This window comes from Zingiber officinale, chromosome 2A (genome assembly GCF_018446385.1).
Source record: "Zingiber officinale cultivar Zhangliang chromosome 2A, Zo_v1.1, whole genome shotgun sequence".
In the NCBI taxonomy this organism is placed as follows: Eukaryota; Viridiplantae; Streptophyta; class Magnoliopsida; order Zingiberales; family Zingiberaceae; genus Zingiber; species Zingiber officinale.
Window position 1 is genome coordinate 120,997,141 of NC_055988.1, and position 27,802 is coordinate 121,024,942.

A 27,802-nucleotide genomic window follows, 5' to 3' on the forward strand; every position below is an offset into this window, starting at 1 on the left:
TGACGGCAAAGATCCCCGGTGGAAGGCTGCTGCGTTGCATTGCATGCGTGCCTTTCTGAAGCGTGAGTTCAGGTATTGGAAGTTATGATGGAGCTGTAAAAGAGAAAGAAAGTGTAATGATTAGCGTAATCTATAAAAAAAACGCAGGATCCATCTTAATTAGAGTTGACCAAATCTTTTCAGATATCTACTCATGAGAATGGTCAAAGTGGTCGTCTTTAAATACATAACCATTCATTATCTGAACAATCCTTTTCATGATATTTGAACATAACCGACTAGCTCATACTGAAGTTTCTGGTAAGGAGCTCAAAGCACTGATGACTTGCTCGTACACCTTGATCCCGTTGAGAAACACAGAATCCATCAAAAACTGTATGTAAAGTCGATGAATCATCAGAAGGGACAACAAAATGAGCAGGGAAATTGAAAATGGACAATGAAATCTGGACCTCGTTGTGATCATGAAGTAATATTGGAGTATTCTTCATCGGCGAAAATCCCAGGGTGGGAATTCCCATCTGTCTCATGAATCTAGCATCAGTCGTCGAAGACAAAATTTCTGGTCTAGCAAGTTTCCCTCCCGACGCCAAAATAGCTTGTTTGAATGCAGACCACCATGGGTTGGACTCGTCGGTTGGTGTTGCTAGGGGCCGCCCTTTATTATCCCTTATCGGTCCTTTTTGTATCAGCTATAACAATATGGAAGACAAAAACACATCTGATCATTTTCAAATGTAGTCGAACATGTATATTACATGAAGTTCTTGAAAAAAAGCTGCCCAAAGTTATATGGTTTGTCATCCTGGAGGTATTGTTAAGTCAGAAAAGGTGATAAAACTTTCATTTGAATTAGAGATCAATGACGATCTTACATATATACATCTACCCCCTTGGCTGAAGGAAAGACGATTCCAGATATATATATAAAAAAAAAGCAATACAGGTTTTGGAAAGTAAGGTTGGCTGTCCTTATTCTATCACAACAAAAATCGTGTTCTAAAACATGAAGCATTGCATCAACATTACTGCTACTACAGCAAATTATCTATCTCAATTGTTTAGGGTTAGTTGCAAATTGGCCATGAGTTTTCGATAGACCTTGTTGCAAATATAAACTGTATCTATGATCATTGAATAGCCTAACTAGTCATTCATAGGCACCTCTAACCTCAGACAAAGCATTGCACCAAAACTATAGTTCATTAGGCAAACAAAATACTCAATTAGATTGAATTTGCACCAAATGACTTCTCAAATAGTCGAGCATTTTTCTAACCTTGTATGTCAAATTCTTTATAGAGGGTGCCCATTCCTCCTCGATCCTTTTCTTTAGAAGATCTATATCGGCTGTTGGCGGCAAACGAAGATCAAAGCCCACCTCTGCTTCTGAAGGCTGCATATTCATTACAAAACCCTGCAGCAAGTATTTTCTATATGTTACACTACATGATGCATGATTACGTAAGAAGTATATTCTCGTATTAAATTCAAAGTGCGAACAGTTTGATGAATAAATCAACAAGATGAGAAACATATGTATAGTTTACACATGTGCCACCCTTAGATAGGAGACTTCCAAGGTAGAATACAAGAAACAGAAAAGGAAACTTACAAAATTGTTTTCGGTGAATAGTTACTCAAACCACGTTAAGAAATATGCAAAAACTCGTGAAATTTCAACACTCCAAGTCAGTGTAAAGCACATGAACTTTCAACGTTGAAACTGATTGTTCACATATAAAAGATTTGGTAACATCTGTGTTACAGATTCATATCGGTGTCAAATACTCTACCTGAGTCCACAAATCATAACCATAAAGCAAAACAATAACGTCCCTACAAGTACAGTTATTAACAAAAGCATCACGAGTAGAGAAAACTGTATGTATATGTGTGTGTATTCTCAAACCGCAACATTTTCAAATTTTGTCGACTTGAATTGCATCAAAATTAACAAAGCTGATTATTCACATTTATGTCTACAGAACCATAGTTTCTGGTGTCAATCAACCGCAAACTGATATTGGTATTTGTTCTGGCCAAATACCGAGGCTTCTGCCACATCAATATCGATGACAAAGGAAAATAAGCCACTCGTGCCAACAAAGTTTTGGTGGCACCGACCAAGATATGGTTTGTCTTGGTTGGTATCATTAGGAAGCGCCCAAGACAAGAATTTTATCTTCCTGTAAGAGAAGAGGAGAAGAGAGGAAGTACCAAGTGAAGCAGCAAATTATAATACAGAGAGTAATGTCAGAGTTGAATACACCAAGATATGCCCATATTTTATTTTTGTACCAATTCCTGATGCCTATTCTAATCTTTGTTGTGCCAATTCAAATCCAAATTCTAGGGACTATTCGTGTATATTTATTGGTGCGTGGAGAAATCAATTCTAACACTCTTGAGAAACTGTAATTTAATTTAGATGTTGAAAAATCATTAGGTTCATTCTACTAAAATGCAAAAGAACTAATGTTCTCATGTAATGCATGACATTCACAAAAAATTATCAATCAAGATGCTTATTATATATTTATAACTTATTGTCTTAAAATTTTAATTTAATTACCTTTTTAATTGTTATAAACTTTATTAATCGGTAAATTGGAGAAAAATTCCCAAACACAACTAAAACTTTACCCTAAGTCCTCGTGCCAGAAAATATTTATTCTCATTCCCTAACCAAACATAATGGATATCAACTTACCTAATTGCCCTCATTTTCTATAGGTTCAAAAAGTCTAAAAGAAGGTATAGTTTTTCCTAAATTTAGCAACATTTAAAGAAAATATAATATATTTTCTATCCAATTGAGCACAACTCTTTTTTCGCCTGACAAATCGATTCAGCCTAAGTCAATCGATTGATATGAGCTCTCAAACGATTGGTCAGGCGAAAAAAAATCATGCTTAATTTGATAGAAAATATACTAGATTTTAGTTTAAATATGCTGAATTTAAGAAAAATTATACCTCCTTTTGGATTTTTTTGTACCTATAAAAAAATGAAGGGTAATTAGGTAAATCAGTATGGATTAGGGAGTTGCATGCAAGAAAAGTTTACATCCAGGGAGTGGGAGCAAACTTTTTCTGACGTAGGGACTAAGAAGGAAGAATAATTTTTTTTTTTTTTTTTTTTTTTTTTTTTTTTTTTTATAAGGAAGAATAATTTGTTAGTAAAGAGTTTTGAGCAATTTCCCCTAATTAATTTCTATAACCTTATATTTGATGGTAAATATATTAAGTGCAAGAGGATCATTAATGATATCGTGAATAAAAGGGTTGGACCAAAGGACAAGGGGTCAATGAGCTTTCATAGGCGGCGATCAAAGTCCACAGTGGGTCAAAAAGTCGAATAGCTGGCCTAGTAGGGCCCCACACATCTGATCGCCCTGCCGATCGAATAGGTTCCTTGTTGGCTCCACTCCTAGAGCGGACCAGACTCACTTGAGTCTCAGCTCCCCGCACTCCCAATTGACCTATCGATTGGACACGATCCCAGTGGGCCCCACTCCCGACGCAGACCGGGCTCACTCAGGACTCAGTTCCTCGCACTTCCGATTGGCCCTACCGAACGGACAAGATCCACATAGGCCCCACTCCTGGCACGGACCGGGCTCACAGAGGACTGAGCTCCTGATCGGTCCTGTCGATCGGACATGTTCCCTGTGATCCCCACTCTCAACGCAGACCGAGCTCACTCTGGACTTAGCTCCCCTCTCCCCGAGGTCGATCGGGCAAGCTCTCTGTGAGCCCTCCTCCTGGCTCGAAGCGGATGCACTCAGGGGTCTCCTCCTCTTTTTCTCCCCCGATCAGTCATGCCGATCGGACGAGCCATAAAAGAGTCAATGTTGACTTGTTAGACTATGCTCCCTTTGAGGATGTCACTATGGCCCAGTTAGGCCATATACATAAATGGGCCATCTGCGAAGCCTAGGGAAAGGGCCGACCCGAAGGACAAGGGGTCAATGAGCTTGCATAGGCGGCGATCAAAGTCCACAGTGGGTCAAAAAGTCAAATAGGTGGCCTAGTAGAGCCCTACACATCCAATCGGCCCTACCGATCAGATAGGTTCCGTGTTGGCTCCACTCCCAGAGCGGACCAGGCTCACTCAAGTCTCAGCTCCCCACTCTCCCAATAAACCTGTCGATTGGACACGATCCCCGTGGGGCCCACTCCCGACGCAAACCGGGCTCACTCAGGACTCAGTTCCTCGCACTTTCGATTGGCCCTACCGAACGGACAAGATCCACATAGGCCCCACTCACAGCACGGACCGAGCTCACTCAGGACTGAGCTCCCTGCACTCCTGATCGGCCCTGTCGATCGGACATGTTGCCTGTGAGCCCCACTCTCGATGCAAACCGAGCTCACTTTGGACTTAGCTCCCCTGTCCCCGAGAGCCCTACTCCCGGCTCGAATCGGATGCACTCAGGGGTCTGCTCCTCTTTTTCTCCCTCGATCGGTCCTGCCGATCAGACGAGCCATAAAAGAGTCAATGTTGACTTGCTAGACTCTGCTCCCTTTAAGGATGTCACTATGGCCCAATTAGGCCATATACATAAATGGATCATCTGCGAAGCCTATCTTCTAGCTAGCAGCCCAAGAGGCCTCCCGACCCAAAAGTCCAGTTATTGCCATTAATACAGCACCTAAGTTTGTTAGAGGATTGTATCAATGTACAGATACTTACACCTTCTCCATACCGATGGATTGCAGGATAATGTCTCATTAATGCGGAGATTGTGAGAGACATTATAAAAGGGGTCCTTCTCCATTGGCATAGGAGTTCTTAGAGCCACGCCACATCACCGACGATACATCCCCATCACTTCCCAACAATATCAAATTTGACACCGTTTGTAGGAACCTCTCTGTCGAAATGTGAAGATGAACGACACCATAAAACTAACTATCACTTTGCCACAAGAAGATTTCGACCAGCTTGTGATAGAAAAAGCATAAGCACTTATGCAAAAGTAGCAAGCGACAAATCCTGCCCCTTCAAAAGCACACATTGCACCTATCACGTCATCTGAAGGACCACGTGTTGCTAAGTGAGAATCCAAGTCCAAAGAGCAAATGGAGTTCCCTCGGGCATTTGTTCAGATGCCCACCGAAGGCTACCTTGGAGCTGAGCAATCCCATGGATCTTCAACTAGAGATTCACCTAGGGATCCGAAACAGAGTGCAGCCCTAGCTGGTGCCAACTCGCCCGAGCGACTGGGAACACCCTTCTTACAAGAGATCCTAGAAGATAAACTATCCGAGCGCTTTCGGCCTTTGCTGATCGACAAATATGGAGGCTCTATTGATCCCGAGGATCATCTCCGCAATTTTGAGAATACCCCCCTAATACATCAATACACTAATGACGTCAAGTGCCGAGTATTCCTAACAACTCTCTTCGGATCGGTATAAAGGTGGTTCGACCGGCTCCCTACTGGTTTGATCACCAACTTCAAGGACTTCAAGAAGACTTTCCTCCAACACTTTGCTTGCAACCGAATGTACCATAAGACCAACTTAAGTTTATTCGCACTCAAGCAGGGAGCAAAGGAGTTCTTGAAGGTCTATATAAAGAGATTTAACCAAGTGGCTATGGATGTTCCCTTTACCACATCTGGAATTCTGGTAAGCACTTTCTCACAAGGGCTCCTGGACGGGAATTTCTTTCGCTCTCTAGCGAGAAAGCCCTGAAAGACTTCGACGATTTATTGGGCTGGACGGGTAAATACATCAATATGGAAGAGGTTTAAGCCGCAAAGAAAGGGTCAATCAAGTTCCTCTTCAAACTGAACGGAAAGCTCATCCGGCTCCTTTGCAGTGTAATGAGCGCCGACAAACTCCCATGCCCTCGGTTCAACCGCCTCCAGCTCAACGAGGAAGAGTTGTGCAGCACGTGGAGGTAGCTCGAACATCCTTTACCGAGTCACACCAGTGGATCCATACTTTCTTTACTTACCACCGGACTAGGACGCACAACACCCAAAAGTGTCAACAGTATGCTCGAGATAGTTGTTGAGCCGCTGCACCTCCCCAAATTGCTTCGCAATTGCTTAGGCCGCCAACACCAGGCCCTAGTGTAGCTAGTAGACCAGCCAGTCGACTAGCTAGCATATTGCCACCCTCTGGTAATACTTCTACCTCGTATGAAGGAAGGACGTCTACGCCGACCAGACAGGAGGAAGATCAAAGTAACGCAACAGTGAGAAGAGTGAGTATGATTTTATGAGGATCCACTGATGGAGACTCCAACAGAACACGAAAAGCCCATGGAAGATGACTGAAAATCCATGTGGTCGACTCTAGCCGGGAGAAAGTGGAGGGCCCACAAATTAGCTTTATTAGGATCTTTAAGGAGTGGAGCTTCCCCATGATGACGCTCTGATCATCAAAGTCATTATTACAAATTTTGAAGTAGCGCGCATCTTCGTGGACACGGGAAGTTCCGTCAATATTCTCTTCAAGGCAGCCTTTGACAAAATGCAAATTTGACCAAGGTGAGCTCCAACCTATGACTACTGCCTTGTATGAATTTACAGGTAACGAGGTACGATCGGTAGATTTAATTATTGATATAGAAGAAACCTTCAACACTGCGAAAATACGGGCTCAAGTTGAATTTGAACAAGTGCTTATTTGGGGCTCGTCGAGGTCGTTTCCTTGGATATATTATTACAGAGTGGGGAACCGAAGTCAATCTAGAAAAGATCCAAGCACATAAAAGTATGGGCGCACAGCAAAATCTCAAGGAGGCCCAAAGGCTTGTTGGACAGATCACCGCACTATCCAGATACAATGAAGTTGTCCATCCCGCAAAATATAAGGGCGTCCAATAATGAAACAAAATATTAAGTTTTACTCGATGGACTCCAAGTAGCCAAACATGTAGGAGCAAACCAAGTCGTTATCGATTCGGATTCGCAGCTAACCGCCCACGGCTAAGAATATACAAAAAAACTTACGAAAAATTAAAGGCTAATTTCTTAGATGTTACCCTTTGCAAAATCTCCCGAGCAGACAATCAGAAGGCAGACGGGCTAGCCAAGATGTCTAGTTCACTATCTACCTGGGAATTAGATAAGTCCGTCGCACAAACATTGTTGATAGCTCAGATAGACTTATAGGACAATGTGGAAGAACCTATCGATTAGAGAGCTCCATTAATTTCTTATCTGCAGTAGGGAATTCTACCGATCGGCGTTGAATGGGCTCAAGATGTCAAAAGAAGAGTCACTCGGTTCACTACCCTGATAGGTGACCATCTTTATAAATGGGCTTTCTCTCAGCCGTTGTTAAAATGCGTCGGGCCCGATGAAGTTAACTACATCCTTCAAGAGGTTTGTCAAGGTTACTGTGGTAGTCATGTCGGTAATTGGACACTGGCCCAAAAAGTAATATTGGCAGGGTAATTTTTGCCCACCCTGCAGGCCGATGTCGTTCGACTAGTGGTCATCTATACTTCTTGTCAAAAACATTAAACTATACCGGATTCCTCTAGTCTCCTGTTCCTTTGATCAATGAGGAATAGACATCGTGAGTCTTTTCCCGACTACCCCTGCTCAGAAGAAATTCATATTTGTAGTAGTAGATTATTTCTTCAAGTGGATGGAGGCAAAAGCCCCAGCTAGGATCACAGAGCAAGCGGTCAATAAATTTTTGTGGGTCGACATCTTGTGTCGATTCGGAATTCCTCACAAGCTGGTCTTAAATAATGGCCAGCAGTTCCAAGGACGCAAAATCAAAGGGTGGTGGAAGGATTCGATATTCTCCAAGTCATCGCTTCTGTGCATACCCACAAAGCAATGGTCAGGCAAAAGTCGCTAATCGTGAAATTATTAGGGGACTCAACCAAACTTGATCATGTGGGTGGGAATTGGGTAGAACTCCCCGACATATTATGGGTCAATCGAACCACTCCTCAAGAAAGCACGGGAATGACGCCTTTCATTTAGTCTATGGCAGTGAAGCAATGGTCCCGATCAAAGTCGATGAAGAGTCCACTCGGCGGCTGCTCTATGATCAAAATAATGTTGATCAGCGTGTCCTAGAGCTGGATTTCATCAACGACACCCGTGATCTGATAGCCGCTCGGCTAACTGCATACAGATAAAGGATGCGACAAAACTATGATCGACGAGTCATCCCCCATTCCTTTCAAGAAGACGATCTTGTTTGGAAGAGGATCAAGTTAGTTGGAGATATCAACAAATTAGAGCCCCAATGGGGTCCCTTCACAGTAGACCTGACCACAGTTCGGAACCGACGATTCGACGGTTCGGAACCACCGGTTCGACGGTTCCAGGCAAGTCAACCCTTAACCTTAACCACGCAAGACGGTTACGGTTCACGGTTCAGAACTGCCGGTTCACGGTTCGTCACGATTCGCCACGGTTCAAGATTAATATGTTAAAAAAAATTAAAAATTAAAAATTAAACATTAAACATTAAACATTAAAAATTAGAAATTAAAATTTATTGAAAAAAGGGCTTGCACTTATTTAAGTTGTCTACGTATCCTTTTAGGGGAATCAAAGCTCACGTAGTTCTTTTACATTTTCATTCACTTCCATTTCCTGTTCCTGTTGTATTTGTTCCTTCAGTATCAAAATCTTCAACTTTGTCATCTGAAAGTTGCATTCTTTGGATTCTTTTCTCCGCTCTGGTCCAATCGTCCAGTAATGCTTGGGCTTCCAATGAGTCGGGAGACAAAGTTGATCGTCGTTCATCTAATATGTTGCCGCCGACACTAAACGTCTGCTCCACAACAACAGTTGACACTGGACAAGCTAAAATTTCTTTTGCGATCACGGAGAGAACGGGAAAGCTTTGAGCCTTCTGTGACCACCACTTTAAGATATCAAAGTTTTCGCTATCTGCTTCATTAAAATCAAAAGAAGTCGTGTGGAACTTGAGGATCCTCATGGACGTTTTCTCTTCTTTTAATAAGAGTTGTGCTTTTGTAAGTTTTAAATTACTACTAGTAGTTTGTTGAATTTCGAAATATTAATTTGTGTTCCATATTTTACATAATATTGATTATAAATATCATATAAATAAATTCTAACATTATATATAATATTAACTGGATCAGGGGAAAAAGAATCTTTAATTGGAATTAAAGCGTCATAATATAAAGTTAACATTTCTTGTAAAACTTCTAATTTAAATCTAGGATCTAAAGCAAATGCAATTAAATAAATTTCAGGAATTAAATAAAAATATTTTTCCCATTTAGTTTTCATAGCTAAGATGCAAGGAGATAAAGATTCATTATTAATATGTTCATTTAAAACTAATACTATATTAGAAAATTTTTCTAAAACTAATTGAGCAGTGGGATAATAAACATCGGAAAGTTGTTCGATTGCATCATTAAATACTTTTAAAATTTCACAAATACTACTACAAATATTCCATTGTTGTGAAAATAAATATATATTAGTATTAGTGTTTTGTGCAAAAAATGAACATAATAATTCTTTATATTGAAATGAATCTTGTAATAATTGGTATGTTGAATTCCAACGTGTTAGTACATCACGTGGAAATTTTTTAGGTCTCATTCCATTAATTTTACAAAACCTACCCCATTGTTTCATTATAGATGGATGAGACCATAAATAAGAAATTACAATTCTAATTGGTTTAATATAACTTTCTAAAATTTTTAAACCATCTTGAACACATAAATTTAAAACATGACATACACAACGAATATGAAAAAATAAACCTCCAATAATAGGTTGACAAACAAATTTTAGATCATCTATACAAGCGGTATTAGAACTAGCATTATATAATGATATTGAAAATATTTTATGAGTTAAACCATATTCTTCTAAAATTAAACATAATAATTGTGCGATATTATGAGTATTATGTGATTCATCAAAAACTCTATAAGCTAATAATCTTTTTTGGAGGTTCCAAGAGTTATCGATCCAATGGCAAGTCACACCCATATACGAATGTGTTTGCTAATGATCACTCCAAATATCGGAACATAAAGAAACTTTATTATCTAATTTACTAAATTCATCAATTAAATTCTTTTTTCCTTGTTTTACTAATTTTTTAATTGTACGAGTAAGTGTAGTCCTAGGAACACGTTTAGCACATGGATTAAGAGATTCTTTACAAAAATCTTCAAATATGCATTTAGATCCAAAACTAAAAGAAAGATGTTCTACGGAAACAAATTTAGCTAATGATTCTCTTAATTTATTATCCGAATATAAAAATAAACTAGAATCGGTACTACCGCTAGTTGAAGAAAATCTTGATAATTGTGTTTGAGAACGGTCGAGTCCATAATCCGTCGGGTGCTTCGTTTCTACATGTCGTTTCAACGACCCATAGCCGCCTCCGACTTGGAATTTGTAGAAAGCATTGCAGTGCTTACATTTTGCACGCATTTCTCCCGACGGAAGAGTGACATTCTCAAAATGTTTAGTAAAAATAGAAGACTTTAGAGGAGGAAGTTCCCGAACCTTAGAAGTAATTGTATTGGTACTTCCTTGTGTTTCGGGTGTCGGATTCGGAAGATGCTCGATCTCATTATCGGTGGATTGAATGTTGGGGTCCTCCTCCCGCGGATTCATTATTTGCTTTCCCTTCTGAGCTTGAGATGATGCACCTCCGCGGCCTCCTTCTATTGTAATTGAAAATTGAAAACGAAAGCGTGTAGAGATTAGAGAATATGAAAATGAGATTAAAAGTAGAGAAGATGTGTGAAAAATGATGAAATGAGCTCTCTATTTATAGAGTTTCGATAGTAACGGACACTAAATCATAGTCATTGATCAAAAAACGGTCAAATGATCCTAACCGTTGAAAAAAATACCCAAAAACCCTCCCAACGGCTACGAACCGCCGGTTAAACGGCTATGAACCGTCGGTTAACCGGTTCAGCCGTTAAAAAAATTTACGGATGAGCCGATTCAACTCGCGGTTAATCGCCGGTTTCTGATCAATGAACGAACCGGCCGTGACTTGGCCCGTTGACCCGGTTACGGGCCGGGGCCGGGTCCGGGCCAGACCCGGGCCGGGTCCGGGCCAGACCCGGCCCGGGTCTACTTCACAGTGGTGCAAAAGATGGCTTCAGAGGCATATTATTTACAAGATGCAAATGGTAAACGGCTGAGTAGACCCTGGAGTGCAAGTTATTTGCAGCCTTATAGAACCTAAAAATACTTTTAACAATTGCTCGAGAGGATGTGAGTTGTAAAATATACTTTTTCCATCTCTTAGTGAACAGTGCAAAAATATGCCTGCTCAGCCTTGTAAGTGTGGTTCCCCATACGCCCCAACGACCCTCCGATCAGATAAAAACTCCAGACTCTTGGTCCCTGACCGAGTTATAAGTGTATTCCCACATGCCCAACGACCATCCAGTAAAAATCTCCAGACTCTCGCATCTCTAAGACTGAGTTATAAGTATGATTCCCTACATGCTCTAGTAAAATATCCAGACTCTTGGTCCTTGACCAAGTTATAAGCGTGTTTCCACATGCCCAACGACCCTTCGGTCAGATAAAAACTCCAGACTCTTAGTCCCTGACTAAGTTATAAGCGTGTTCCCACGTGTCTAATGACAATCCGGTTAGATAAAAATCCAAACTTTTGGTCATTAACTAAGTTATAAGTGTGTTCCCACATGCCCAACGACAAAAAAATTCCTAGACTCTCGCATATATTGTGAGTTATAAGTGTAGTTCCCCATATGCTCCAACGACTATCCGGTCGACAAAAATCCCCAGACTCTCGCGTCTTTAAGACCGAGGTATAAGTATGGTGCCTCACACGCCCCAGTGAAATCTCCATACTCGTCCCTGACCAAGTTATAAGCATGTTTCCACGTGCCCAACGACCCTCTATTCAGATGAAAACTACAGACTCTTAGTCCTAACTAAGTTATAAGCATGTTCCCACGTGTCCTGTCGGCACCCATTGCATTATCGCCTTCTTGCAAGTTTATACTTAGTCAAAGTAGAAAGAAAATTAAAACGCTTGGGCTTTGGAAATAATAGTCAAAACGCCTTACAAAAGGAAAAGAGTACAAAAAGCGGCCTATGATTGATCTAGAAAGGCATCATCGGGAATATCATCGAGAATTTTCTAGTGGTCGATGAATCGTTCAGGAAGTTCTGTCGTCAGAAAACCTGTTTCCCTTAATTGCTTGATGGCCCCATCAACTCCATAGGAAAACACTTTTATAATCCTCCTACCAAAGTCAAGAGAAGGGAAGTAATTAGGTTTATGGGCCTCCAACTGTCATGCTTCCCTAGCCTTATGAGATGTTAGTTCGGTTTTTATGGTTTCCAGCTCAGCCCTTGCTGCCTCCAGCTCGGCCTTATGAGCATCCAGGTCCTTCTGTTGATTTTCAATTAATACATCCTTAGTCATCAGCTCAGCTGCCTTCTCTGCCAACTCGGAGATTTGGATGTTGGCCTCTTTTAACTTTAGAGTGAGGGCCGTGACTTGGCTTCATCTATTTTTTTGTCCAGATCGGACATAGTTCTCTACCTCCTCGTGCTTTCAAATTTGAGCCAAAATTAGCAAGTTTTCAAGGTGGTTTGTAATTTTTGCATGGCTGCAAACTAGCAGGCCATTTTCTCTCTCCTCCAAAAGGGCCTTCTCAACCTGCAACAGAAGTTCTAACTGGGCCACCGCTTCCGCCTTCAGCTTGGCCACCTCCGCTTGAACCTCCCATGATTGAGGTGCTTATGTTAGAGTAGGTGCCTTGCAAGCCAATTGTTGGCTAGGGCTTTATTGACTCATATAAATAAACATCATTTATTTTAATATAATTCAATTTAGTATGACATTACTTTATCTTTATACTCATGCTAGATGCATAACTAAAGTACTTGAATATACTATAGTGAGATTGGGTGGTACATATGATGAACATCATGAAATATATCAATATTCACTGGATATTCTAAACATATTCCTAGTCAATTGGGCTACCTAATAAATAACGATAAAATGTCGCTCGAGTTAGAGACTAGCATCTGTGATGTAGTGGTAAGGATAGATGCTCAAGTATACAAATGGATGATTATACGATGAGTTTGTCGAACAACCCTCACAGAGACTTTCCAAATGGTTATTATTTATTGAGTGGATAAGTCTTTAGTTGTGGTTGTATACTAATAGTTCTTATGACCCAAGACAATACTGATACTCTAAGGCTATACTTTAACTCATTTACTAACTCCATTAAGGTCATCAAGTGATGAGATTGAGTGTAGTAACAAAACATATAAGAGTTAGTGTATTGTAGTCTGGGATTCACCACACACTCATGGGTGTGGATATCCTATATAATGTATTGTTCTATAGTGTATAAAGTCTGATCAGACTGTAAGATGTGCTTTAGGAAATGAGTTTCCTAGTTGCACATGCGATGCCACTATAAGATACATCATATGATTGTCGAATCAATATACAACCCTCGATGTATCAATGGTTGTAAATACGACCCGGAATATATGAGATGAAGGGACCAAATTGTACATTAACCATAATCGACCGGTTCTTACAGGCACTATTTAGTGATACCTAGGGAGTCATAGGGCAGTGCTGCTAGACGCTCTTACCATGATTTGTTGGGTACTAATCAGAATTAATTCTGACATCCTATAATTAAGTAGTTGATCATAGAATGAGGCTATTAAGGGTATACTTGTATAAAGGACGAGTACCATCCTGAATCATAAAGAGTTGTGAACCCACGGTTAGCTGTATCCTGAACCGGTCACACAAGTAGTTGAATTTGACGAATAAAGTTTGATGTGATCGAATAGTGAATTGACAACTAAAGTTTGATGTGATCGAATAGTGAATTGACAACTAAAGTTTGATATGATCAAATGTTATCATGATTATGATGGAATCACATTATTGGATTTTAGAAATGTTCTAATATCCAATGAACCAAGATGGAAGAAAGAAAAATTGCTAGGTTTAATTTGTTATCTACACATGTCTCTTAATATTCCATGAAGAGGTGAAGAGACACATGTCTATTTATCTTCCTTGGATAGATGAAAAGACACTCATTTCTTCCTATTCATTGGAGAGGTGAAGAGACACATGTTTCTTCATCTTCTTTCGATAGATGAAGAGACACTCATCTCTTTATCTTCCATAAAGAGTTGATGAACTATATAAAGAGATGTGGTTATCCTAGGAAAGTGTGACCAAGAGTGTAGAAGTGAGAGAGAAGTGAGGTGGGTGAAGATATAAATATTTTCTTTCAAGTCGCCGCCCCCTCTCAAGGAGATAGAGATCTTCTTATTTCTTCCATCAAGAGAAACTCATCTCTTTGTCAATTGTTCGTTACGACCGTCTTGACGAAAAAACGACACTTGATCTCTAGTGCAATCAAGCGTTGGAAAGGGGACTCCAATCATGGACCGGATTAGACGGAGGAAGCACAAGTTCAAGACAAACAAAGAAAAACTATTTTGCTAAACCCGAAATAGTTGGAGACATCCCCAAACAAAGGTTGTTCAAAAGGTATGTTTTCACTTATGTTTTGATTCATTTATTTAATGATGCATGTGTTACTGCTATTAGTTAGATTTTGCTAAAAGATCTAGTATATTTAAATTAGATAGTTTTGCATGTCTAAATAAAAAGATTAAATTAATATTAGATGAATCATTTGATAGTTTATCTTTGTTGTGCTTTAAGGATCTTACTTGAATGGTTAGATTGTAATGCATACTTAGATTAAAGATCATGCTCATGTTTGTTTTTAAAATTCATATGAACACTCCTTTGATATAATTGTTAAATCATAAAATAAATTTTAAACTTCCGTTGCGCATAGTGGTGTAGAAACATAATACACGAATTTCGAATCACGATTGAACACATAAGCAGACTCTAACTCCTTAACCTTTTTCATCAAGGCCTGGTTCATGTAATCCATGTCCGATAGAATCTAGCAGAGGGATAACCCCGAAGACCAAAACTAGAAAAATTGGTAAAAAGACACGACGTCAAAATCTCTTTAAGAAGTGCAAAAAGTTACAAAAACACTTACTGCAGTTATGTCCTAGGCGAATATATCAGTGAATCCAGTTAATGGGCCGATCCATGCATTGCTCCTAAGCCTTGGCCAATTTTCCCTTCAGTCGCACAATATGGTTGAGCGAGGGTGGATATAAAAGGGAGTGGACCAATCCCCTCTGGGAGAGAATTGCAAAAGTAACACTAATTTTGAAGGGAGTTCCTGTCGCCCGAGAGGAATTGGGCCTGGAAGAGGACTACCCGTGTACTATCGGTTGGAGGGAGTGGAAGAGTAGAAATCGACCGCGCGACTATAGGGTCAATCGGCTAAGGAGGGTCAGTTATAAGTTGGTCGTTGGGGGATCCACCGGAGTCAGATTTGACTCATCCACCAGTTGTTTGCCTCGGAACAGCCACAAAGGATTCTCCCCGAACGAACGGGGGACGCATCAAAGAGGTCCAGTCGGTCGAAGTCGCCGGTCGACGTCTTTTACGATGAATCCTCAGCAGCTCGTCGAATTCTGTGGACTCGGAGGAGTCTCTAACAAGCACCATGGAAGGTCGGGGTCGCAACATTTTCCCTAGACTGGCGGCTGCATCACTTGTCGCCCTGCTACCCGCAACCTCGCCACTGGCTCCAGAGCCGATCGGTTGGATTTCTCGCTCATCCAAGATGGCTTCGCAATGTCCATTCAACTTGACTTTGTCAAGCCTAATTGTGCTACTTACGATCTCCTTTCACATGATTCTACCTGCAAAATAAAAAGAGAACTTCAACTAACAATAATAACGAGGATAGGGCCTCTAAAGCAAGTAGATAATTGCTCCCAGTGAAAAACATCCAATTCCGGAGAAGGCGGAAGTTTCATCTGCCAATCGATCGGCTATTGAAAGGGATAGTCCGGTAGGACAAAGAAATAATAAGATTTTCATCCTTTATAAGAAGAAGGCATCTTGTCAAAAAAGACTGCCTTCAGTCGGACTTAGAAAATAAAAACTCCTGCCTTTGCTTTTTTAGGGATAATAAAAATAATAAAAGATACAAAGAAACAAAGGGACTCGACACAACTTAAACAAAATAACTACCCCACACAATAATCAAATTGAGTTCGGAGCCAACTGTTGAAGGGAAATGTGAAAATATTGAGAAATCCTATGAACATGGCAATGTAACAGAGGGAGGGGAGAAATCCCTAAAGAACATGACATATCCTGGAGGAAGACGGGGATGATTGAGTGTGTTGGGAATAATGATATGAAGTTAGCCTGAGCTGAGTCACCTCCCCGTCGTTGATATCTGAGAGCATGGCAATGTAACAGAGGGAGGGGATATGAAGCGGAATTTCAAGGACCATAGAATCGGAGCAAGGAGACAGAAAAAAGGCTAAAAACTTACAAGGAGAGAGAGAACGGAAGGAGAAACGAAAATGAAGAGAAAGTAGCCGGTGAAAGACAGCAAGAGCAACCGGAGAAGATGAACGCGTGAGCATTTACTCAAGCCTCCACGATTTATAAAACCCTTAGGGTTTTCTAAACTCACAGTCTGATTGCTGGGACAAAAAAGCATACTAAAAGATCACCATCGTTTGATCAGAGAGACAACAGAATTCAAACAGTCAAATGTCTCTGCAACAAACCTATCATGACTAGCTGCGTGGGTGAGCCACGTGGCTGCACTAAAGAAATTGACATTTATGATAGATGTAACAGACAAATCATGACCATGATACACCATCATGAATATCGTCGCACTTTACCGTGCATTTATGACACTTACAAAGTATATCATTTCCCATTATCAAAGCATTTATGAGGTATGACATCTCGTTTTTCAAGGAAGATAATTGCAAAAGTAAGTTTGATGGAAAAGTATCAAATTGTCGATCGGATAGACACAATTAAGATAATGCCCAGTTAGTCGGCATGAACCTCCTACACTTGAAAGGGAGGCTTGTGATACAATAAATAAGGAAAGGGTCGACCTGAAGGAAAAGGGGTCAATGAGCTTGCATAGGTGGCGGTCAAAGCCTACGATGGCAGAAAGTCGAATAGCTAGCCTAGTAGGGCCCCACACGCCCGATTGATCCTGCCGATCGGATAGGCCCCGATGGGTTCCACTCCTAGCGGACCTAGCTCACTCGGGACTCAGCTCCCAGCATTGTCGATCAGCCCTGTCGATCGAACATGATCCCTATAGGTCGCACTCCCGACACGAACCGAGCTCACTCGGGACTCAGCTCCCCGTATTCCCGATCGACAGGGTCAATCAAATATGTTCCCCGTGGGAACCACTCCCAGCACAGACCAGGCTCACTCTGGACTCAACTCCCCTCTCTCCAATCGGCCTTGCCGATCGGACAGGATCTCTATGGGCCCACTCCCGGCTTGAACCGGATGCACTCGGGGCTCTGCTCCCCTTTTTCTCCCCCAATTGGTCCTACCGATCGGACGGGCCATAAAAGAGTCCATGTTAAGTTGCTAGGCTCTCCATTTGAGGATGTCACTATGGCCCAGTTAGGCCATATATATATAAATGGGTCCTCTGAAAATCCCATCTTCTAGCTAACAGCCCAAGAGGCCTCCCGGCCCAAAAGCCTAGTCCTTAATAGCACGTGGGTTTGTCTGAGGATCATATCTATGTCAAATGGAGCTAACAAAAGTGGGTATCAATGACAACCTGGCCTACTAGAAGTAGTTCAAGAAGTGCCAATCTCAAGTTGGAATGCTTCAGGTGGCGATCAAGATATGCATCTTTGAACTAAAGCTGAACTCATGACACTACTGTAACTAAATTTACAGTGCCCGAATCAATTACAATGTTAAGTATCTGATACCCAAGGCAATATTGATCATAAAACATGGCTTTTTTTGCAAGGAGGTTTGAGAATTCAGAGACACGGCTGAAATTTTCATGATCATCATGAAGGTAAGAAAACAAGAAGAAAGTTCCCCATATATGACCACAAATAGGATTTCAGTCCTAGATTTTGTAAGGACAAATAACGTAACCAATCAAGAACAAAATTTGGAGGAGAAGATCATGCAAAATTCAAGAGGAAAAATGTATACAGAGTGGCTTACCGTGGAGCTTGGAGTGCCGGCCTTCATGTAGACGGGATTCACCGAGATGACTTCCGAATTGGCTTTAGATCCATACTTCACTTGATCGAACTGACTTGCCCTGAATTTTGCAGCAGCTTCCACGCAGTCCATCAGATTCTCCATCGCCCCGCCGTCATACATCCTCGATCCGTGCCCCGGAGCCCCGACTGCTGTGACGATCAAAGAGAGCGGCGACCGGTCAGCGTAGAACACCCTAAATTCGTCCTTGGGAGAGGCCTGTCCTTCGTCCAGCATGAAACCGACGTTGAGCTCCCGGAACTGCTCCGAAGCGGAGAACTTGGCGGCCCCATCATCGCCTCCGATCTCCTCATCGGGAACCAGCGAGACATGGATGGACCGGAGCGGAGCGAAGCCGGAGGCTTTGAGGTTGCGGATGGCCTCGAGATATTGTACAGCGATGCACTTGTCGTCCTGAGCACCGCGGGCGAAGATGCGGCCTTCCGCGTCGCGTACGGCAGCGAAGGGCGGGTGGAGCCAGCGCGAGGGCTCGGCGGGGACGCTGTCCATGTGGGAGTTCAGGAGTAGGGAAGGGAGGGAGGGGTCAGAACCGATCCAAGACAGGAGGACGAGGGGCTTCCCAGCAGCGAATTCGAGGGAAACATCTCGGAGGCCGATAGAGCGGGCCTCGGCGAGGAGAAAGGCGGCAGCGGCGGCGTAGTCAGGGTTAGGGTGGGCGGTGCGGATGCGGAGGTAGCGCTGGAAGCGCTCAATCTGCTCCTCCTCCCGCTGGCTGAAGGAGGCGGCGCCGGCGGAAGGAGAATGAAAGGAGAGGAGCATGAGGAAGAGAGTGAAAACGGTGACCGGGAGGTGGAGCATCGTTGGTGGATCCCCTCCGACGAGATCAGGCGTGTCAATTTGACCAAACAAATAGATATTACCACTTTTGTTTTTCGCCCCTTTTCCATTAAGTAGGAAGAAAAAAATACAAATCTTTCCGTCTTCACCCCCCGACTCCTCGTGCTCTGCCTCCTCCTCGGCGTCAACAATTTCTTCATCGCGTCGGGCGTCTCCTACCACCATGTTTCCGCCTCCTCTCCGCCCTTCTCGCCGCCAACTCATCCGTGTCACCAACGTCACCTGCATCCTCTGCTCCAGAAGCGACGTGCCTCCGGGATCCTCACACTCCTATTTCACCCTCGATTTCCTCGCCACGCTCGGCGCCTCCGTGCTCTTCGCCATCTACCTTCCTCCGGCGCAGTGGACGTACCGCGGCCGCCAGTGGCGGAGCCATATGTTCCGGATGGTGATGGAGGCAGCGGCGATGGTTTGCGCGGGTGAGAATGGCGGCCGGAGGGGGGTTCGGCAGATGAGGAGGGAGACGGCGAGGGAACTCGACAAGGTGTGGCGTGGTTCTGTGTGACGATCGCCGCGACCATGGTAAACTGAAAGCTATGCTTCATGGGGACGGCGCAGTTGGTGTTGTTGACATCGTCGACGAACAGCGGAATATGCACGACGGAGACTCGTTCGGTAGGCACAAGGCGGTGGCCTTGGCGCTGTGCACGAGGGGGTTCGTTTCCTATATGTATCGAGAGGAGTAGTGCCGCAGGGCCACGGCAGCGGAGGCACAAGCGGAGCAACCGACGAGGACCGGCCGCAACCGAACTGTGGTTTTCACGTGGGATCGCCCCTCCCGACGAGATTGGGCTTTTCATGGGCTCGCAATAGGATGTCTCGCAACATATTGGGCCGTCCAGCCACACTTTATAGACTAATTTCAAATATATATTAGAAAAATAGATTAAAACAAAGAAAAATTATTTTCTACCAATAAAAATTAGGAAAATTAATGTCATTTTCCATCAAGAGCTCGACTCATTGAGTTGTTGATTCCGACACAAAAGAATCTACTTGCGGATCCGTTGACCTCATCAAGAGTATTTTCTAGCGGTGTGAATTTTCATAATCTATGAGCTATTTTAGTCAATCTAATCAATCGGTATGAAAATGTTGGTGTTAAGGAAGATCAAAAGATTCCCCCTTACACAGAATCTTCAGAGAAAATCTCTCGCCGGACTACTGTGGCGGCGGTAGTGGCAGTGGTAGTGCCAGTGAGCCACCGAGCGGAGCAGCTAGGCTCCGATGCTCTCCCTGTTCTTGTTCTGATCCGCTGTCGGCCACCTGTTGTTGTCGGGTCGGCCGCGACGCCGACAAAGGTGCCCCGCCACCCCTCCCCGTTTCTTATTCCCCACTTCCTCCTCTAATCTCACGACTTTTTACCGGTTGCAACTCCCCCACCACCCACGCCATGATTAGACCACCGCTGCAACCTCACCTCGCGCAGCTCATTCTTCCTTTTTATATACACTCCGGAGGCCCATCGCCATGCCTCATTTCTCTGCCTCCTGCTCTCTACCTGTTTGCTTAAATGTCCTGAGATTTCCAGTCTCCTCAGAAACTCATCGCTACTGGAACTCGACCGTTTTAACAGCTTGTATAGATTAGACAAAAGTAACAACCATCGGTCGGTACCTTCTTCACTTTCTAATTGCAATTATATGAAAATCAGCTAAAAAGTAGGAACTGATCTGATCTTTCCAGCTCTGTTTCAGAAAAGGATAGTACTGATTGCGCCAACTTATGGTCACGCAAGATTCTTGTGAGATCTTTTGGGGAAAGAAATTAAAGGAGTGGTGTAACTCGTATACAATGATTTTTGTACACGTATTAAGGTATTCTACTAGGCTTATCTTGAATTTCAATGAGGGATTGGTGGCCAAGGAGGCATTTTTTCATCACTGTCTCCCTTTGTTGCCGGGACCTCAACGATGGGGAATGAACAGAAGCCGACGCCACAAGTTTCTGCAAATTTCAAGCTTCATTCAAGTAATTACCAACTCCTCACCAAACAAAATGTGGCCCAGCCTCCATCAATTTGTCCTTGCATAATGTGCATTTTGCTATCATTGTCGTCGTCATATTTAATGCTGATTAGCACTGCGACCCCAGCGCGGGCCTGCTCCTCACCTTATCCTCTCGCTGGAGAAATTATTCGTGGTGCGCAATGAATTAGTTTCGGTAACTGATTGCGAAGCGGTGGTTTAGTGAATCCTGCGACAAAATCCCACATTCCACGCTGATTTAGCCGTGCAAGGAAATCGGAATTAGCGTTTGACAGGCGCGTCAATGGAGATGAGCTTTGTCGCTGGAGATGCCAAAGCGGTCCGTGTCAAAGCACGCCACTAACGGATGGTTAATAATTGAGCCGCACGCCATCGTCTCCAACCATCTCATCACAAGACCCACACAGAGAGGAATTGGGAAGTCCATTCCACTACTCTTTACATTCAATGTCAAAAAAAGGAGACAGCGTAGGATTCATAGTTAAACATTTAACGACGACAGAAACGAAAAAAAAAACAATTCTTCATAGTTAAATTCCCAGGAGGATGTAGTAGACCAGAGTTATGGGGAGAGCGATCAGCATCCCGAATATGACTCTGCAGCAGGAAGGAGACAATGGATTAGTTGACAAGAAAGAAGAGGGGCGGAAGGATGGCAACAAGGGTGTACTCACGCTGTGCTGAGAATGTCCGGGTGGACGTTGTACTCTTTCGCGAACACAAAGGGAACAATGCCTTGTGGCAGGGCTGCCTGTCCATTGGAAAGAAAGAAAGAAAGAGAGAGAGGAGAGAAGTTAGAGATAAAGTTGGTGTTGGGTGGAAAAGCGTGCAGGCATGTGGGAGGAAGCATGGGGAGGAGAGGACCTGGACAATGGCGATGTGCAAGAGGACACCGCGTAGGCCAATGATCAAGGAAGCCACGGCCATGACAGACGGCCCTACCAGGAACCTCACGGCCATGGCGTAAGTCGCCACCTTGTTCCCGCACGCGATGATTCTCGGCTGCAGCGCCATGAACAGGCCTGCAGTCATCCAACATCGATCGGTAAATAATGGAGAAGATACAAGAAACGGAGCGTTTAAAAAGGGATTAAATTAGTCTTGAGGCACGTGGACGCTGACCGAGGCTGAACATGGCCATGCCGAGGCCGGCGTCGGAGAGTATGGAGATCGAATTAAGTACGATCTTCGGCATCGTGAAATTCCACCTGCAGCAGAGAAAAAAAAATCGACAATTGTCTTCGAGCGTTTGCGAGATTGCTGGATGATTTGATTTGATTTAATGGCGAAGCTGCTGGATAAATTTGGTTACCGGAAGCAGATGAGAGACCAGATGATGCCGATCAAGCTGGAGTAGGTGTTGGGGTTGCGGATAAGCTTGCGCCACACCATGATCAGGATCAGCCTCGTCATGACGCTCGTCGGCGGCATGGCAGTCACTTCCCGTAGGCCACCTTTGCCGGCGGCCGCCTCCTTTTTAGCCTTCTCCTCGCCTCCCTCGTGAGGCTGAGCTGTTCCGTCTTTGTCCAGAATTGTCGTCTTGTTGGCGAAGCTGAACTCCTCTCGCTCTGCATACGGGCCGTCCACTAGATTTTCAAACCAAATCGAGTTAACTGATAATGAATAATATGAGAAAAGGGGCAGTAATTGAGATTAGTTGGCATACATTTGGCCGGAGAAACTCCTACGGTGACCTGGTGCTCTGCCGCCGCCGGCAAACCGTAGTCCTTGCCGTTTCCGAACACTTCGGAGACTGGCGACGCGCTGGAGCTCCACACGAACATGTGAAGGTCCTTATTACCGGCCTCCTCTGTTCTAAGGACGTTAGGCTGTCCGTTGGCCGCCCTTTTGGGAGCTGGTGCGAAGACGGCAGGATTCGGCGTCGGGTAGGGGGCAGTCACCGGCAATTGGTACTGGAGCCGGGTCGGAGGTTTGGTCGCTATCTCAGACTCGTCGTAATTCGACGGCCGAGGCGTCACCGCACCGAAGTTGGAGCTCCGGCCGCCCACCATGGCGTAGAAATCGTTGTGGTTGAAGCTGGAGCCGCGGGGCGTGGGGTTGCGCGATGACTGGAGGGAGTAGATCTCGGCGTTAGTGAGGTTGGAGGGGCGCGGAGTGGCGGCGGAGAATCCCCCGACGGAGCGGCGCGGGTAGTTGAGGTCGGAGCGGGAGGCGTTGGAGCGGCGGACGGTGACGTGGAGCTTTCCGTCCTCCTTGAGTCGGGTTTCAGTCTCGATGGGGACCTCACGGCCGTCGAGGGAGACGACGTCGGAGTCGACGCTGATGGAGGCGATGGCGCCGGCGGTGTCGGGGAACTGGTCGGCGATCAGAGCCTTGGCGGCGCGGTACTCAAAGAGGAAGAGCATGAGGGTGTACCAGATGATGCACTGCAGGACGACGATCTGGACCATGAGCGAACCGGCGTCCTTTCCGTACATGCCGATGAGCAGGGGTATGCCCATGACGAGGGTGTTGGGGAGGGTGGAGAGGGAGAAAATGGTGATGGTCCAGTCAAGGCGGCCGCGGCTGCTGAAGCGGCCCCACATGGCCAGCGCCGCCAGGACCAGCAACTTCTGGAGCGTATCTGCGGCGATGAAGCGGAGGTTCATGGCGTAGATGTTGTTGGTGGAGATGAAGTGGAAGGAGAGGAGCGGCACCGCGAAGAGCGCCACGAAGCGGTTGATGCCGGAGCACTGCACCGGCGTGAAGATGCCCCACCACTTCACCGATCCGTAAGCCAGGATCATGGCCACGTAAAGCGGAACAACCGCCGTCATCACGTTGTAGAAATCGGTCGAAGTTATCATCTTCTCTTCTTCTTCTTCTTCTTCCGCTTCCGCCGCTTCCTCCTCCACTTCCTTCACTGAAGAAGCCACTCCCCCCCCTCCTCTGCTATCATAAATACACCCTTCATTTAAGCATTTTGCAAATAAGCCCTAACGGTATTGACGACTGACTCTAATTTTTCATAACAGCCCTTTATTAAATTCGTCGTAAATTAGAGGTTAAAACCATAAAAGCGTTAGACAATCTAGCGAAGTAACCGCCGAATCCATTGATTTCTATCTATTTCCCAAATTGCATATCTTAACCATTCTAATTGCCAACAATTTAACGACAATTATTTGATCGAAAAGGCAATGATCCAAAATGCATACCTTAATCTTTTAATTGCCATCAATTTACCAACAATTATTATGTGAGAGATTACATGAATGTTGAACCTATCCTCCTAAAGCTGAGTAGATGACAATCGAAAAGTAATGCTGAGGTGGTTTGCTCTTCGTCTTCGCTGGTGCTCCTCCGTTCCTGTAACCACAAGTCGTTAGCACCAAGCCGAGAAGGGGTTCCCGGTGACAGTCCTTCGACGATCAAGTACCACACCGGCGAGCGAGGAAAATAGAGTAAAGAAGAAGTAGCGAATAGTGACTCCCAAAGACGTATATGCGTACCTCCGCGGGGGGCTGCTCCTCTCCTTATATAGGGCTTCGACGAGTAGACTACACGCTTCCCAGGCGGATGCGTATTCCCAAACTTTCCCCAAAAGCTAATATTGAGGAAGGATCCCTGACCTCTTACCATAACAGGGCAAGCATATCTCTGCCACGGCGGCGGGATCTTCTTCCGTACGATTCTCTGTCCTTCCTCGCCGTCAGTCGACGAAACTGACTTTCAAAAGGATATTCTATCCATACGCACCATTAATCGACGACACTGACTCCCAGAAGGATGTTGGCATGTATCTCCCGTCTTATTTGTCGGTTGTCCGTCTGGGCGGCTTCCCCTTGATCGGGCCGACCGACCTCTTCTTTGGCCTCATGCGCCTATGTCTTGGCGGATCGACGTAAATGTCTTTTGCCTTGGTGTGTTGTAGGCTTGGGCAACCCCTTCCGAACCCTTCTGATCGGACGGGGGCGAGGCTCCTTCTGACCGGCTAGTCTCTCGGTTGACCACCCCTTGACTTTGACGTCTACCAAAGCGCTGAACTTCCTTGGAGGTGGGTCCTTCTGGGTCATCATCGGATCACATGCCTCCCCTTTAAGTCTAGTCGAAGGAGGCTATAAGTCCGACTGACTAGACAAAATGGTGCGAAAATATTATTTCTTGTTTAGCGCTTCAGTCGGCTATGCTTCTTAGTGGGAGACCCACCGTTTGGCCTAAGTTTTCTTCACGAGGTGAGACCTTCAGCGGGCCGACTGCCCAGTGTGAGGGATCGCCTGACCATGTGTCGGCAACTCTTGTGTGCTCAGACCTCGAAGTCATTGCCTTGACCCTTCCTCTTCCCTAAGAATCTCTTGAAAACTGCATCATTCTGAGGCGTTAATGCAAAGCATGCCTCCTTAATTCTTCTGACAACCGACCTATGAGCGCGCACCGCGTGTCAAGCACCTGCCAATGCACACTTGAGGTGACAGGAGGGGATGTGACCTCCAGCGATTTGACTTTTAATGGTCAGATTTGTCACTAGGTATTCGTGAGACTGACCAGACAGCTTAGCTTCTCCTTTTGGTATTTATAAGCTTGCGGCCGCCGCCTTCCTCCTTCATCATTTTTGTTTCCAACGACTTCCTCCGTGTTCTTCGGTAAATTCTTCTGCTTCTCTTGCTGCTTCCGACTCCGGTGAGTCCAGTATTTTCTTCTGTAGCTCTTCTTTATTTTGCCCTTTCCGACACTCCTCCGGTGAACTCCTTCATCTACCTTTTGCTCCTTTTTTCTTCTGCACTTCTTCTTGACTCTCCTCGGTTTATTCCTTCGACTATGGCCGGTACATCGTAGCCTTCATCTTCTGCGTCGGGTCCCTAGTACGACATTATGGAGTCCCGATTTGACGAGGATAATGCTCGAACCTTAGCCAATACCTTTGAACTTCCTCCTGGCTACGAGATCCACGTTCCGTTGGCCACCGATTGGCCGTCTAATCCGCCGAGCGGCTTTGCTTGCTTCTTCCGAGATCAGTTTGGTGTCGGTCTGCGGATGCCCCTTCATCCCTTTATTATAGCTGTTTGTAAATATTTCAGTTTATCCATTTCCCAGTTACTCCCGAACTCTTTTTGGCTTTTGTGTGGGGTAATTATCTTGTTCCGCCTACATCGCATCCCTCTGACCCCTTCTGTTTTCCACTACTTTTATTATCCAAAGCTTTCCGATCAGCCGGACACCTTCCTCTTGCAAGCTCGCCATGGCCTAGTCTTTTTTGACAAGGTGCCCTCCTCCAATAAGCATTGGAGAGAGTATTTCTTTTTTTGTTCGCTTTCTTGATCGGCCACTGTTCCAAATCACTTGGCAATTTTCGTTGGGGCCTCAACCTTCATTGCCCCGATATAAGAGCACTCCAGCCTACTTACAAGCCACCTCCATGTTGGCCGGTCAGAAGTTCAACATTCATAAGTTGTCGGAGGAAGGAGTCTTGGCGCTTTTCAGCCTTAGCCCGATCAGCCCGTCCGAACCAGTCAACTTAGGTAAACTGCTAACTCGCCTTTTTTTTTCTTTTTGTCTAACTGATTTCTTTTTTTATTTTGCAGCCGACATCATGATGAGGGCACGCTTGGTTGGGCAATCGAAGCTTGCTGCTGCTGACATCGACAAAGTAGTGGTCGAAGTTTTGGCCGAGCGAGGGTTCCAACTAGACGATCTTCCAGAGGGATCACCTACCGATCGCGGGCTCGAAGGCATTCAAGAGGCTGGCAGGGAATCGGGTCAAGTGTCGATCGAAGGAGCTGCGACTGATGCGCTGATCGCCGAGTTTCCTGCCGATGAGCTAGCTCCAGAAGAGGGCTCGCAATCAGAAGCACCACTTGAGAATACGCGCAAGAGGCGTCGAGCGGAGAAAGCTGCTCGCTCCGCGTCTTCAGCAGTGAGGATCGTCGATCGGCCTGGTGCTTCCGGACCGATATTGCCGGAGACCGCCAATATCTCCTTCGACCGGACACCCTCCGACCCTCTTGTCGCCTCTCCAATCGCCAACCTGCCGCCCCTATCGGGTCAGGGTCGCATTCTGAGATCAAGCATCAACCTTGCGCCCTCTTCCTCCCGCACGGGCCGGTCGGCTTCTTCCCATTCGGCCCCGATCGGCCGGAGACGCGTCACCGCAACCCTCCACCTTCATACCAAAGAGCTTTCAGCACCAGGGGGCTCGACAGGTCAGACTGAACCGGATCATCATTCGAGGTCACTTGGCCGAGGTGTGGGAAGACGCACGCGCCTAAGCGGCGGGCACTTCTCCCGGTGTGCTGGCGGATAGCCATACTAGGCAACTTACTGGCGTAAGTTTTTCCTTAAGCTCTCACACCAACTAGTTTGGCCTTGTCTCTGATCTACTGCGGGTTTTGGTTTTTGCAGTTTTGGGTGGACGGCTTGGCAATGTGCCAGAGACTAGCCTTTGTGGAGGATGAGCTGAGGCGGCTGAAGGAAGTTCCCGGCCTGTGGGGTACCACTCATGATCTAAACGGCACTCAGGTGACTCAACTGCAGGCCGACTTGGCCAAGAGTGAAGAGCTGCTTGCTGCCGAGCGGGGGAAGAGTACTGAGCAAGCCGGGTACATCGACCGACTCAAAAAGGAGATTACCACCTTTGAGAGCAAGATCATGCTCGCCACTAACCGCAAGCAAAGGGTCGTTGATGACCTAGAAAAGAAGAATGTGGAAGCCCGGGCTCTCGAGCAGAAGTTAAAGCAGACAGAAGATAAGTTGAAAAATGCAGAGGACCAGCTGGCGTTCGAGCGGCAAGCCAGCGAGTCTGAAGAAGCCACTTTAAGGAGCCAGCTGTCCGACAAGGATGCCGATCTGGCGGTGGTGAAGGCA

The 27,802-nt window shown here is 45.0% G+C and overlaps 2 protein-coding genes across 2 annotated transcripts; both read right to left on the reverse strand.

Annotated features, from left to right (window-relative positions):
* Window positions 1-133: 133 nt before the first annotated feature.
* LOC122042119 (aminoacylase-1-like) lies at window positions 134-19,397 on the reverse strand. The gene is made up of 4 exons (XM_042602071.1): window positions 18,117-19,397; window positions 1,280-1,417; window positions 453-692; window positions 134-373 (listed from the first exon to the last, which is right to left on the reverse strand). The coding sequence occupies exons 1-4, from the start codon at window positions 19,239-19,241 to the stop codon at window positions 284-286; spliced, it is 1,593 nt and encodes a 530-aa protein (XP_042458005.1). The 5' UTR covers window positions 19,242-19,397; the 3' UTR covers window positions 134-283.
* A 2,010-nt stretch (window positions 19,398-21,407) lies between these two features.
* On the reverse strand, window positions 21,408-23,887 carry LOC122042121 (probable auxin efflux carrier component 1c). The gene is made up of 6 exons (XM_042602073.1): window positions 22,668-23,887; window positions 22,314-22,587; window positions 22,124-22,209; window positions 21,866-22,023; window positions 21,676-21,752; window positions 21,408-21,598 (listed from the first exon to the last, which is right to left on the reverse strand). The coding sequence occupies exons 1-6, from the start codon at window positions 23,806-23,808 to the stop codon at window positions 21,532-21,534; spliced, it is 1,803 nt and encodes a 600-aa protein (XP_042458007.1). The 5' UTR covers window positions 23,809-23,887; the 3' UTR covers window positions 21,408-21,531.
* Window positions 23,888-27,802: the final 3,915 nt, after the last annotated feature.

Excerpts from the sequence above, each read along its gene's own strand:
- LOC122042119 (XM_042602071.1), bottom strand. The coding sequence starts at position 19,241 with ATGCAGGTGACGTTGGTGACACGGATGAGTTGGCGGCGAGAAGGGCGG. Across the intron at positions 693-1,279 it reads TAAAGAATTTGACATACAAG|CTGATACAAAAAGGACCGAT; the intron begins GTTAGAAAAATG and ends ATATTGTTATAG. Across the intron at positions 374-452 it reads TACTTCATGATCACAACGAG|TTTTTGATGGATTCTGTGTT; the intron begins GTCCAGATTTCA and ends CTTTACATACAG.
- LOC122042121 (XM_042602073.1), bottom strand. The coding sequence starts at position 23,808 with ATGATAACTTCGACCGATTTCTACAACGTGATGACGGCGGTTGTTCCG. Across the intron at positions 22,588-22,667 it reads AGGAGTTTCTCCGGCCAAAT|TGGACGGCCCGTATGCAGAG; the intron begins GTATGCCAACTA and ends TTGAAAATCTAG. Across the intron at positions 21,599-21,675 it reads CCGGACATTCTCAGCACAGC|AGTCATATTCGGGATGCTGA; the intron begins GTGAGTACACCC and ends TTCCTGCTGCAG.